Raw genomic sequence first — 14136 nt, forward strand, 5'->3', positions numbered from 1 at the left:
GATATGTAGATGGTTTTGAAAATACGTACTATAACTTTTCAAGAAGTACTAAATAGTACTAAATTTGGTATTGGGTGAAGAATAGAGCGGAAAAACTGACATTTTCTATAGATGTCATTGTAGGCGTCTGTGGTTAAGATATGAAGGTGGTTTTTGAAATGAGTCCTATATTTGTACGAAAAGTACAAAATGGTACTAAATTTGGTATTGGGTTAAGGGATAGGATTGGAAATCTCAAATTTGATATTGAGACCTCTGTTGGTATCTGGAATTGAGATATGCAGGTGGGTTTGTAGATGCGTACTATAGTTGTTCGAAAAGTACTAAGTGGTACTAAATTGGGTATGGTGTGAAGGAATGATATAAAATTCTGATATTTGATATAGATGTCACTGCTGGTGTATAAAACCTTTAAAGTCTGAAAATTTAGTACAATGTATAAAGTTTTGTTTGTTTTTTTTTTTTTCAAACTGAATAAATTGTGAATTTTGCGTACAAAAAAGCTCAACACGAACTATTGGAAGGAATCTAAAATTTTAAGGTGGACTTTTCGCTGAAGAAGTAGCTGGCATTAAAAAATAAAATAAGAAACTTATGCCCGGCAAATGAGTACTCAGATAAAAGCTGTAACAATCATTGCATAATAATCTTCAATTGCTCACATTCACATCGATTTAACCGCAAAAATACGATTGCCACGATTTCTATGAAAAAAATAATAAAATAAAAAAATAATATATATTGACTGGTTGCTCGGTCGGTCATGTGGCTTGAAATTGAACCGGCATTTTTTGTTACCACCATCACCATCCACCACCACACCCCCTATAAACCACGACTGCTCTTCTTCTTTCTTATCAGCTGAATCTCATTGGAAAAAAATTGAAACGTGACTTGGATCAATAAAAGAGGTCTATGCGATGTAACGGTGTCACTGTGTGTGTGTTAGGAACTATTTTCTTTTTTTGCGGGGTGGTATCGTGGAGGGTAATTGAGAGATCCAATTGATTATTCTCACTATTTGCTAAATGTGACATAAAAATGTTTAAATAATTTTTTTAAAATATTTATGACATAGTGTCGTGCTGGAATAATAATTGAAAAAAATGTAAAGTGGAAATTCCCTGAATTGGGCATATAAATTGATCAAATATAAAAATTAAACTATGATTAAAATTCTTAAAATATTATTTTGCAATTATGAAGAAACAGGGTTGCAAAATAAGTCTACCTTAAAATTTCGATTCGTTTCAAGTTATATCTTTATAAAATTTCAGAATTTCATCCCTATCCCTTCACCCAATACCAAATTTAGTACTATTTTGTACTTTTCGTACCATTAAAATACACATTTCCGAAACCATAAGATATTTCAATTCCAAAGACTAACAGAGACCTCAATATCAAATTTGAGGATTCCAGCCCCATCTCTTCGCCCACTACCGAATTTAGTACCATTTTGTACTTTAGGTACAATTTTGGTAAAAACCGTCTCCAAACCTCAATCCCAGATACCAACAGAGACCTCAGTATAAAATTTTAGGATTCCATACTTATTCCTTTGCCCAATACCAATTTTTAGTACCATTTAGTACGTTTATAATACACATTTTCAAAACTACCTCCATATCTCAACTCTAGATACCAACAGACTTCTCAATGTCAAATCTCGGCATTCCAGCTCTATTCCTTCACCCAAATACCAAATTTAGTACCATTTAGTACTTTTCGTACAAATACAGGACGCATCTCCTCCTCCATCCACCTCCATACCTCAATTCCAGATACCAATAGACTCCTCAATATCAAATTTCGGCATTCCAGCTCTATCCCCTCGCCTAATAATAAATTTAGTACCATTTAGTACTTTTGGTACAAATATAGTACGTATTTCCAAATAATAGTATATAAACCAAATGGTATATAAACAAATACCATCAGTAATCTAGATAACAATTTTCGGAATTTTATATCTTTTGCTTTACCCAATATCAAATATAGTACCACTGTACTTTTCGTACAATTGTAGTAGCTTTGTACTTTTCGTAAAATTATGGTACGCATTTCCAAAACCACCTTCATATCTGAATTCCAGATATTAGCGGAGACCTCAAATTCAAAATCCAGATACCAACCCTATCTCTTCACCCAATAATAAATTTAGTACCTTTTAGTACTTTTCGAACAAATATAGAACGCATATCCAAACCTTCGCCAAATCTAATCTAATCCAATCACAGATACCATCAGTAATCTAAAAATCAAATTTAACAATTTTATCTCTATCCCTTCACCCATTTCAAATTTAGTACCATTTAGTACTTTTCATACAATTATAGTACACATTTCCAAAATCACCTCCATATATCTAGGCTTCGTATGAACAGTGATCCTAATACTAAATTTCAGATTTCAAACATCTGTTTTCCCAATATCAAATTGTACCAAATATAGTACTATTTAGTACGGTTTTTGAACTTTTGGTAAACCATTCCAAAACCACATCTTCATCACAAACCTAGCCCCAAAAGGGACTCCAATACAAAATTTCAACATTTCAGCTCCATCCATTCACCCTAAAACAAAAACTGTACCACATTTAGTACCATTTAGTACAGTTCACACACACTTAGTACACATTTCCAAACCCATCTTCATATATCAAACTTACTTTCCAACTTTGATTCTCATACCAAATTTCAAGATACAATTTTAGTAGTTTTGTACCATTTTAGAACTTTTCGTAACCATAAAGTTTGGATTTTCAAAACAACCCTTTGCTACATATCTATCCTTCACTCCATCAGTGTCCCTCATTCCAAATTTCCTATATAGATATAAAAACCCACTTCCATACTCCCTGCATTCTCATATCATTGTTTGATTAGCATTAGAATCCCGCTGATTCATAGCCATAAACAATTAAAAAAAAATGTTGAAAAAAAATCTGAATAAAGAATAAAGGCGAACCCCCCCTCGACAGAGTGAGTAAATAAATCAATATTTATTTAAGTTTTTTGCACTCTTGAGAATGTTTTTTTTTCTATTTACATTTTCATTTAGTGTAGCCTGATCTGCTTTTGATTAACATATTCGTGAGTAGTTGATAATGAATTGAATCCAAACCAAACGAAAAAAAAAATCCACAGCCCACCGACGGACCACAAAGAAAAACCAAAACAATTAAATGTTAATAATAATAAAAAACACAGCGAGTATTGTTTGGCAAATTTTGGAGATTAATTTGTTTATAAACAATGCAAACGGATTTTATTAAAAAAAACTAAACACATCAAAGATTTTTTTTATTTTCTTTTGAGAATGTGCGAAGTTTTTGCAAATGAAGAAAATGAATTAAGAAAAACATAAACCGCAACGTTTATAGAAACGTTAAATTCATGGTCAATGCTAAGGAAAATTTTTGCCAAATGTTGGCATGAAAGGTCAGAAGTTCAAAAAATATTCCACAACAAAATTTTCTTGATCGAAATAAAATAAAAGTAGTATTTTTATATAAAAATAATTTTTTAAATATCCATGTTTGATATTTTTATTTAAATATAATTTTTAAAAAATCCATGTTTGATATTTTTATATAAAAATAATTTTTAAAAAATCCACGTTTGATATTTTTATATAAATATAATTTTTAAAAAATCCATGTTTGATATTTTTATATAAAAATAATTTTTAAAAAATCCACGTTTTTAAAAAATCCACGTTTGATATTTTTATATAAATATAATTTTTAAAAAATCCATGTTTGATATTTTTATATAAAAATAATTGTTAAAAAATCCACGTTTGGTATTTTTATATAAATATAATTTTTAAAAAATCCACGTTTTTAAAAAATCCACGTTTGATATTTTTATATAAATATAATTTTTAAAAAATCCACGTTTGATATTTTTATATAAAAATAATTGTTAAAAAATCTACGTTTGATATTTTTATATAAAAATAATTGTTAAAAAATCCACGTTTGATATTTTTATATAAAAATAATTGTTAAAAAATCCACGTTTGATATTTTTATATAAAAATAATTGTTAAAAAATCCACGTTTGATATTTTTATATAAAAATAATTGTTAAAAAATCCACGTTTGATATTTTTATATAAAAATAATTGTTAAAAAATCTACGTTTGATATTTTTATATAAAAATAATTGTTAAAAAATCCACGTTTGATATATTTATGTAAAAATAATTTTTTAAAAAATCCACGTTTGAATTTTTATATAAAAATAATTTTTAAAAAATCCACGTTTGATATTTTTATATAAAAATAATTTTTAAAAAATCCACGTTTGATATTTTTATATAAAAATAATTTTTTAGTTTTAAAAAATCCACATTTGATATTTTTATATAAAAATAATTTTTAAAAAATCCACGTTTGATATTTTTATATAAAAATAATTTTTTAGTTTTAAAAAATCCACATTTGATATTTTTATATAAAAATAATTTTTAACTTTTTAAAAATCCACATAATTTTTAAAAAATCCACATTTGATATTTTTATATAAAAATAATTTTTAATTTTTTAAAAATCCACGTTTGATATTTTTATATAAAAATAATTTTTTAGTTTTAAAAAATCCACATTTGATATTTTTATATAAAAATAATTTTTAATTTTTTAAAAATCCAAGTTTGATATTTTTATATAAAAATAATTTTTTAAAAAATCCACGTTTGATATTTTTATATAAAAATAATTTTTTAAAAAATCCACGTTTGATATTTTTTCATATAAAAATAATTTTTAAAAAATCCACGTTTGATATTTTTATATAAAAATAATTGTTAAAAAATCCACGTTTGATATTTTTATATAAAAATAATTGTTAAAAAATCCACGTTTGATATTTTTATATAAAAATAATTGTTAAAAAATCCACGTTTGATATTTTTATATAAAAATAATTGTTAAAAAATCCACGTTTATATTTTTATATAAAAATAATTTTTAAAAAATCCACGTTTGATATTTTTATATAAAAATAATTTTTAAAAAATCCACGTTTGATATTTTTATATAAAAATAATTTTTAAAAACTCCACGTTTGATATTGTTATATAAAAATAATTGTTAAAAAATCCACGTTTGATATTGTTATATAAAAATAATTGTTAAAAAATCCACGTTTGATATTTTTATATAAAAATAATTGTTAAAAAATCCACGTTTATATTTTTATATAAAAATAATTTTTAAAAAATCCACGTTTGATATTGTTATATAAAAATAATTGTTAAAAAATCCACGTTTGATATTTTTATATAAAAATAATTGTTAAAAAATCCACGTTTATATTTTTATATAAAAATAATTTTTAAAAAATCCCCGTTTGATATTTTTATATAAAAATAATTGTTAAAAAATCTACGTTTGATATTTTTATATAAAAATAATTGTTAAAAAATCCACGTTTGATATTTTTATATAAAAATAATTTTTTAAAAAATCCACGTTTGAATTTTTATATAAAAATAATTTTTAAAAAATCCACGTTTGATATTTTTATATAAAAATAATTTTTAAAAAATCCACGTTTGATATTTTTATATAAAAATAATTTTTAAGTTTTAAAAAATCCACATTTGATATTTTTATATAAAAATAATTTTTAATTTTTTAAAAATCCACATAATTTTTAAAAAATCCACATAATTTTTAAAAAATCCACATAATTTTTAAAAAATCCACATTTGATATTTTTATATAAAAATAATTTTTAATTTTTTAAAAATCCACATTTAATATTTTTATATAAAAATAATTGTTAAAAAATCCACGTTTGATATTTTTATATAAAAATAATTTTTAAAAAATCCACGTTTGATATTTTTATATAAAAATAATTTGTAAAACAATACACGTTTGATATTTTTACATAAAAATAATTTTTAAAAAATCTACGTTTGATATTTTTATATAAAAATAATTTTTAAAAAAATCCACATTTGATATTTTTATATAAAAATAATTTTAAAAAAATCCACGTTTGTTATTTTTATATAAAAATAACTTTTAAAAATTTGATATTTTTTTAAAAAAATAATTTTTAAAAAATATTTCAATTTAAAAATCAGCATTCAATTCAATTTAGATATTTATATCTGATTTCTGTTTATTTTTGGCTTGCCAAAAAATATTAAACAAAAAACAAATGGTGAACAAACCCCCGAAAATGTGTGTAGCGTTGTATGACGTCGCGGACAACGGAAGTGATAATATTCGCACCTCTCCTCCCTCTTTGCCAAAGGCAAACGATAATTTTGAATGGGAATTCAAAAAAAGTCAAGTCGAAGAACGTAATTTTCTTAAAAAAGCAGAGTGACGATCATAATTATCATTAAGCCCCACCACGCCCGTTCCCCTTGCCTTTCCATGCCCCCCGAAACGAGTTAAAATTTCATGATCGATCGTTTAATTCTCTTCTCTGGTACCAGCAACAACAACAACAACAAATACATTATTTACCAAGTCATTGAAATATCAGCTGCAGTCAGTCAGTCATTCATTCTTTCCCTGACAGATGTTTCGTCGTCGTTCATTTATTGATATCCAATGTCGTTGCATTCGTTTAATGGTATTGCGGGGGAGTTGGGGAGGGTGGTCAGTTGTTGGACAAGCATGAATATTAAGAGACCCGATACAAAACCGCAATTAAAATAACTGCGAATTATCTGTAGAAAAGTTATGGAAAAAAAGAAACGTGGTTCGGCGGTTCGGTAGTTGCCTGGCTCGTTGACTTGCTGACTGACTGTCCGACAGCTGATATGGAAATATCAATTTTCGATCAGCCACACTTAAAGTGTAATAAACAATTGAAATTCACTTTGCCACTCTTTTCTATTTGGGGTTGGGGAAAAATGTGGCGCAGATATTTTAAAAAATATTTTTCGTTAGATTTATTATTTTATATATTTTTCCCTAATTTATTAGACGTCGATTTTTTAAAAAATATTTTTCCCTAATTTATTATGCGTGAATTTTTTAAAATGTATGTTTTTCGTTAATTTATCAGGCGTGGATTTTTTAAAAAAAAAAATTTTCGTTAATTTATTAGGCGTGGATTTTTTAAAAAATATTTTTTCGCTAATTTATTAGGCGTGGATTTTTTAAAAAATATTTTTCGTTAGATTTATTAGGCGTGGATTTTTTAAAAAATATTTTTTCGTTAGATTTTTTAGGCATGGATTTTTTAAAAAATATTTTTTGTAAGATTTTTTAGGTATGGATTTTTTAAAAAATATTTTTTGTAAGATTATTTAGACGTGGATTTTGTAAAAAATATTTTTTGTAAGATTATTTAGACGTGGATTTTGTAAAAAATATTTTTTGTAAGATTATTTAGACGTGGATTTTGTAAAAAATATTTTTCCGCTAATTTATTAGGCGTGGATTTTTTAAAAAATATTTTTTCGCCAATTTATTGGGCGTGGATTTTTTTTAAAATATTTTTTCGCCAATTTATTGGGCGTGGATTTTTTTAAAAAATATTTTTCCGCTAATTTATTAGGCGTGGATTTTTTAAAAAATATTTTTCCGCTAATATTTTAGGCGTGGATTTTTTAAAAAATATTTTTCCGCTTATATTTTAGGCCTGGATTTTTTAAAAAAAATTTTTCCGCTTATATTTTAGGCCTGGATTTTTTAAAAATTTTTTTTCCGCTAATATATTAGTCGTGGATTTTTTAAAAAAATATTTTTCCGCTTACATATTAGGCGTGGATTTTTTAAAAAATATTTTTCCGCAAACATATTAGGCGTGGATTTTTTAAAAAATATTTTTCCGCTAATATATTAGGCGTGGATTTTTAAAAAAATATTTTTTCGCTAATTTATTAGGCGTGGATTTTTTAAAACATATTTTTCCGCTAACATATTAGGCGTGGATTTTTTAAAAAATATTTTTCCGCAAACATATTAGGCGTGGATTTTTTAAAAAATATTTTTCCGCTAATATATTAGGCGTGGATTTTTAAAAAAATATTTTTTCGCTAATTTATTAGGCGTGGACTTTTTAAAAAATATTTTTTCGCTAATTTATTAGGCGTGTACTTTTTAAAAAAAATATTTTTTCTTAGATTTTTTAGACGTGTACTTTTTAAAAAAATATTTTTTCTTAGATTTATTAGGCGTGGACTTTTTAAAAAATATTTTTTCTTAGATTTTTTAGACGTGTACTTTTTAAAAAAATATTTTTTCTTAGATTTATTAGACGTGGACTTTTCAAAAAATATTTTTTTTCGCTAATTTATTAGGCGTGGATTTTTTAAAAAATATTTTTTCTTAGATTTATTAGACGTGGACTTTTCAAAAAATATTTTTTTTCGCTAATTTATTAGGCGTGGATTTTTTAAAAAATATTTTTTCTTAGATTTTTTAGACGTGTACTTTTTAAAAAAATATTTTTTCTTAGTTTTTATTAAGCGTGGATTTATTTTTTCGTTAGATTTATTAGGCGTGGATTTTTTAAAAAATATTTTTCTTAGTTTTTATTAAGCGTGGATTTTTTAAAAAATATTTTTTCGTTAGATTTATTAGGCGTGGATTTTTTAAAAAATATTTTTTCTTAGATTTTTTAGACGTGTACTTTTTAAAAAAATATTTTTTCTTAGTTTTTATTAAGCGTGGATTTATTTTTTCGTTAGATTTATTAGGCGTGGATTTTTTAAAAAATATTTTTTCTTAGTTTTTATTAAGCGTGGATTTTTTAAAAAATATTTTTTCGTTAGATTTATTAGGCGTGGATTTTTTAAAAAATATTTTTTCGTTAGATTTATTAGGCGTGGATTTTTTAAAAAATATTTTTTCGTTGTTTCTTTAAAATTTTTTTTTTCTTAATTTTTATTGGGCGTGGATTTTTTAAAAAATATTTTTTCTTAGTTTTTATTGGGCGTCGATTTTTTAAAAAATATTTTTCTTAGTTTTTATTGGGCGTGGATTTTTTAAAAAATATTTTTTCTTAGTTTTTATGGATTTTTTTAAGAAATAATTTTTATAAGATTTATTGTTTAATTCATTTTTTCTTATTTAAAAGAGACGTGATTTGTAATAATATTATTATTACGTCATTTTAATATATAATTTTTTTTCTTTGTTATTTTTGGAAATGATCAAATGTTGAAATTTTGCTTTTTATGGTTGATTTTCGCACGTTTTGGGTGTTAGTTTTACAAACGTAACATTGTTTGGCTGTCTGACTGTTGGACGGACTGTGTGTCTGTCCGAACATATAATTGTGTTGATGAACAATCATTGAATTTATAATCGAAATGAAGTTTTAATTTTTTTTATTGATTTGAAATAAATTTAATTTTTTATGGTTTTCATTATGGATGTAGATGTTGTTGTTGCTATCGTTAATTCTATATGAGCTGAATTTATATTTTCCTGGTTTTGGGACCCTAATTTATAAATTAACAATTCTTGTTGAGGGTTAGCAAGAGAATTTCTACTATTTCTGCATGTACATAATTCAGGAAATCCAAAAATAAATTTTAATTAATTTTTTTTAATTTCTTTATTTTAATTAATTTTAAATTAAAAATTAAATTTTAATTTTCATTTTTTTCATTCCAGGACCAATGTGTTGGAACAGGAGATGCGTAACCCCTATAGTATTTGCAATGTCGACTGCCTGCTAGACACGGTGACGGCTCTGGTGAACGACTGTGATCATGAGTCATTGAAACGCCTGAAAAATATAGAACAGTATGCAGCGAAATGTAAGTAAACAAGCGACCTGAGGAATGTATTCGTTATCAATTTAATTACGAATGACAACACAACACATTATCTGGCAACTAGAAATACCTTAGAGTGGTCCCCTTGAAAAATGTTTTAGAAAATTCCAAAAAAAGAAACAATATATTATTTAAAAATTGACGATTATTGTCCTTATGGTTCATCGAATATTAGCCTTAATGTCCTTGAAAAAATGTTCTTGAAAATATATGAACATCTTGAAAAAATATTCTTTAAAAATCCAATAATATGATCCCTGAAAAAAGAATATTATCTTTTTGTTCCTTGAAAAATCGTCGTATATTGCCTTTTTTTATTCTTAAAAAATCCTCGAATATTGTCGTTTTGATCTTTGAAAAATCGTCGAATATTGCTTTTTTGATCCTTGAAAAATGTTCTTATCTTTAAAAATCCAGAAATATTGTCCGTATGCCCTTCTCTAAAAAATCCACGAATACTGTCCTTAGGATCCTTCTTTAAAAATCCACGAATACTGTCCTTAGGATCCTTCTTTAAAAATCCACGAATACTGTCCTTGGGATCCTTCTTTAAAAATCCACGAATATTGTCCTTAGGATCCTTCTTTAAAAATCCACGAATATTGTCCTTAGGATCCTTCTTACGATCCTTTATTAAAAATCCAGAAATATTGTCCGTATGACCCTTCTTTAAAATCCACGAATATTGTCCTTAGGATCATTCTTACGATCCTTCATTAAAAATCCAGAAATATTGTCCGTATGACCCTTCTTTAAAAATCCAGGAATATTGTCCTTACGATCCTTCTTTAAAAATCCGCGAATATTGTCCTTAGGATCCTTATTTAAAAATCCACGAATATTGTCCCAAGGATCCTTCTTACGATCCATCTTTAAAAATCCACGAATATTGTCCTTAGGATCCTTCTTAAAAATATTCTCTAAAAATCCACGAATATTGTCCTGATCCTTGAAAAAATATTCTTTAAAAATCCACGAATATTGTCCTTTGGATCCTTCTTAAAAATATTCTCTAAAAATCCACGAATATTGTCCTGATCCTTGAAAAAATATTCTTTAAAAATCCACGAATATTGTCCTTAGGATCCTTCTTAAGATCCTTGTTTAAAAATCCACGAATATTGTCCTTAGGATCCTTCTTAAGATCCTTGTTTAAAAATCCACGAATATTGTCCTTTGGATCCTTCTTAAGATCCTTGTTTAAAAATCCACGAATATTGTCCTTAGGATTCTTCTTACGATCCTTCTTCAAAAATCCATGAATATTATCCTTGCGATTCTTCTTTAAAAATCCACGAACATTGTCCTTGTGATCCTTCTTTAAAAATCCACGAACATTGTCCTTGCGATCCTTCTTTAAAAATCCACGAATATTGTCCTTGTGATCCTTCTTTAAAAATCCATGATCCTTGAAAAAATATTCTTTAAAAATCCACGAACATTGTCCTTGCGATCCTTCTTTAAAAATCCACGAATATTGTCCTTGTGATCCTTCTTTAAAAATCCATTATCCTTGAAAAAATATTCTGATCCTTGAAAAAATATTCTTTAAAAATCCACGAATATTGTCCTGATCCTTGAAAAAATATTCTTTAAAAATCCACGAATATTGTCCTGATCCTTGAAAAAATATTCTTTAAAAATCCACGGATATTGTCCTGAACCTTGAAAAAATATTCTTTAAAAATCCACGAATATTGTCCTGAACCTTGAAAAAATATTCTTTAAAAATCCACGAATATTGTCCTGAACCTTGAATAAATATTCTTTAAAAATCCACGAATATTGTCCTGATCCTTGAAAAAATATTCTTTAAAAATCCACGAATATTGTCCTGAACCTTGAATAAATATTCTTTAAAAATCCACGAATATTGTCCTGATCCTTGAAAAAATATTCTTTAAAAATCCACGAATATTGCCCTTATGGTCCTTGAAAAAATATTCTTTAAAAATCCACGAATATTGTCCTGATCCTTAAAAAAAATATTCTTTAAAAATCCACGAATATTGTCCTGATCCTTGAAAAAATATTCTTTAAAAATACACGAATATTGTCCTGATCCTTGAAAAAATATTCTTTAAAAATCCACGAATATTGTCCTGATCCTTGGAAAGATATTCTTTAAAAATCCACGAATATTGTCCTGATCCTTGAAAAGATATTCTTTAAAAATCCACGAATATTGTCCTGATCCTTGAAAAAATATTCTTTAAAAATCCACGAATATTGCCCTTATGGTCCTTGAAAAAATATTCTTTAAAAATCCACGAATATTGTCCTGATCCTTGAAAAAATATTCTTTAAAAATCCACGAATATTGTCCTGATCCTTGAAAAAATATTCTTTAAAAATCCACGAATATTGTCCTGATCCTTGAAAAAATATTCTTTAAAAATCCACGAATATTGTCCTGATCCTTGAAAAAATATTCTTTAAAAATCCACGAATATTGTCCTGATCCTTGAAAAAATATTCTTTAAAAATCCACGAATATTGTCCTGATCCTTGAAAAAATATTCTTTAAAAATCCACGAATATTGTCCTGATCCTTGAAAAAATATTCTTTAAAAATCCACGAATATTGTCCTGATCCTTGAAAAAATATTCTTTAAAAATCCACGAATATTGTCCTGATCCTTGAAAAAATATTCTTTAAAAATCCACGAATATTGTCCTGATCCTTGAAAAAATATTCTTTAAAAATCCACGAATGTTGTCCTTATGGTCCTTGAAAAAACATTCTTTAAAAATCCACGAATATTGTCCTGATCCTTGAAACAATATTCTTTAAAAATCCACGAATATTGTCCTGATCCTTGAAACAATATTATTTAAAAATGCACGAATATTGTCCTGATCCTTGAAAAAATATTCTTCAAAAATCCACGAATATTGTCCTGATCCTTGAAAAAATATTCTTTAAAAATCCACGAATATTGTCCTTATGGTCCTTAAAAATATTCTTTAAAAATCCAGGAATATTGTCCTGATCCTTGAAAAAATATTCATTAAAAATCCACGAAATTTTGTCCTGATCCTTGAATAAATATTCTTTAAAAATCCACGAATAATGTCCTGATCCTTGAAAAAATATTCTCTAAAAATCCAAAAATATTGTCCTGATCCTTGAAAAGATATTCTTTAAAAATCCACAAATATTGTCCTGATCATTGAAAAGATATTCTTTAAAAATCCACGAATATTGTCCTGATCCTTGAAAAAATATTCTTTAAAAATCCACGAATATTGTCCTGATCCTTGAAAAAATATTCTTTAAAAATCCAGGAATATTGTCCTGATCCTTGAAAAAATATTCTTTAAAAATCCACGAATATTGTCCTGATCCTTGAAAAGATATTCTTTAAAAATCCACAAATATTGTCCTGATCATTGAAAAGATATTCTTTAAAAATCCACGAATATTGTCCTGATCCTTGAAAAAATATTCTTTAAAAATCCACGAATATTGTCCTGATCCTTGAAAAAATATTCTTTAAAAATCCAGGAATATTGTCCTGATCCTTGAAAAAATATTCTTTAAAAATCCACGAATATTGTCCTTATGGTCCTTGGAAAAATATTCTTTAAAAATCCACGAATATTGTACTTATGGTCCTTGGAAAAATATTCTTTAAAAATCCACGAATATTGTCCTGATCCTCAAAAAAATATTCTTTAAAAATCCACAAATATTGTCCTTATGGTCCTTGAAAAAATATTCTTTAAAAATCCACGAATATTGTCCTGATCCTTAAAAAAATATTCTTTAAAAATCCACGAATATTGTCCTTATGGTCCTTAAAAAATATTCTTTAAAAAACCACGAATATTGTCCTGATCCTTAAAAAATATTCTTTAAAAATCCACGAATATTGTCCTTATGGTCCTTGAAAAAATATTCTTTAAAAATCCACGAATATTGTCCTGATCCTTGAAAAAATATTCTTTAAAAATCCACGAATATTGTCCTGATCCTTGAAAAAATATTCTTTAAAAATCCACGAATATCGTCCTGATCCTTGAAAAAATATTCTTTAAAAATCCGCGAATATTGTCTTGATCCTTGAAAAAATATTCTTTAAAAATCCACGAATTTTGTCCTGATCCTTGAAAAAATATTCTTTAAAAATCCACGAATATTGTCCTGATTCTTGAAAAAATATTCGTTAAAAATCCACGAACATAGTCCTGATTCTTGAAAAAAAGTGTTCTTTAAAAATCCACGAATATTGTCCTGATCCTTGAAAAAATATTCTTTAAAAATCCACGAATATTGTCCTTATGGTCCTTGACAAAATATTCTTTGAAAAACCACGACTATTGTCCTTGTAGTCCTTGAAAAATATTCTTAAAAAATCCCCACAT

General features: G+C 26.0%; 1 protein-coding gene across 3 annotated transcripts in view; it reads left to right on the forward strand.

Moving 5' to 3' along the window:
- The window catches only part of LOC101901648 (rho-associated protein kinase 1), an 81629-nt gene that overhangs the window by 37357 nt on the left and 30136 nt on the right, over positions 1 to 14136 (forward strand). For all 3 annotated transcript variants that reach the window (XM_059121866.1, XM_059121865.1, XM_059121864.1), the window contains exon 3: positions 9605 to 9750. In XM_059121866.1, coding sequence (XP_058977849.1) covers positions 9605 to 9750 — 146 coding nt within the window. The remainder of the gene's footprint in view (positions 1 to 9604; positions 9751 to 14136) is intronic.

Source organism: Musca domestica, unplaced genomic scaffold (assembly GCF_030504385.1).
Source record: "Musca domestica strain aabys unplaced genomic scaffold, Musca_domestica.polishedcontigs.V.1.1 2, whole genome shotgun sequence".
NCBI classification, from domain to species: domain Eukaryota; kingdom Metazoa; phylum Arthropoda; class Insecta; order Diptera; family Muscidae; genus Musca; species Musca domestica.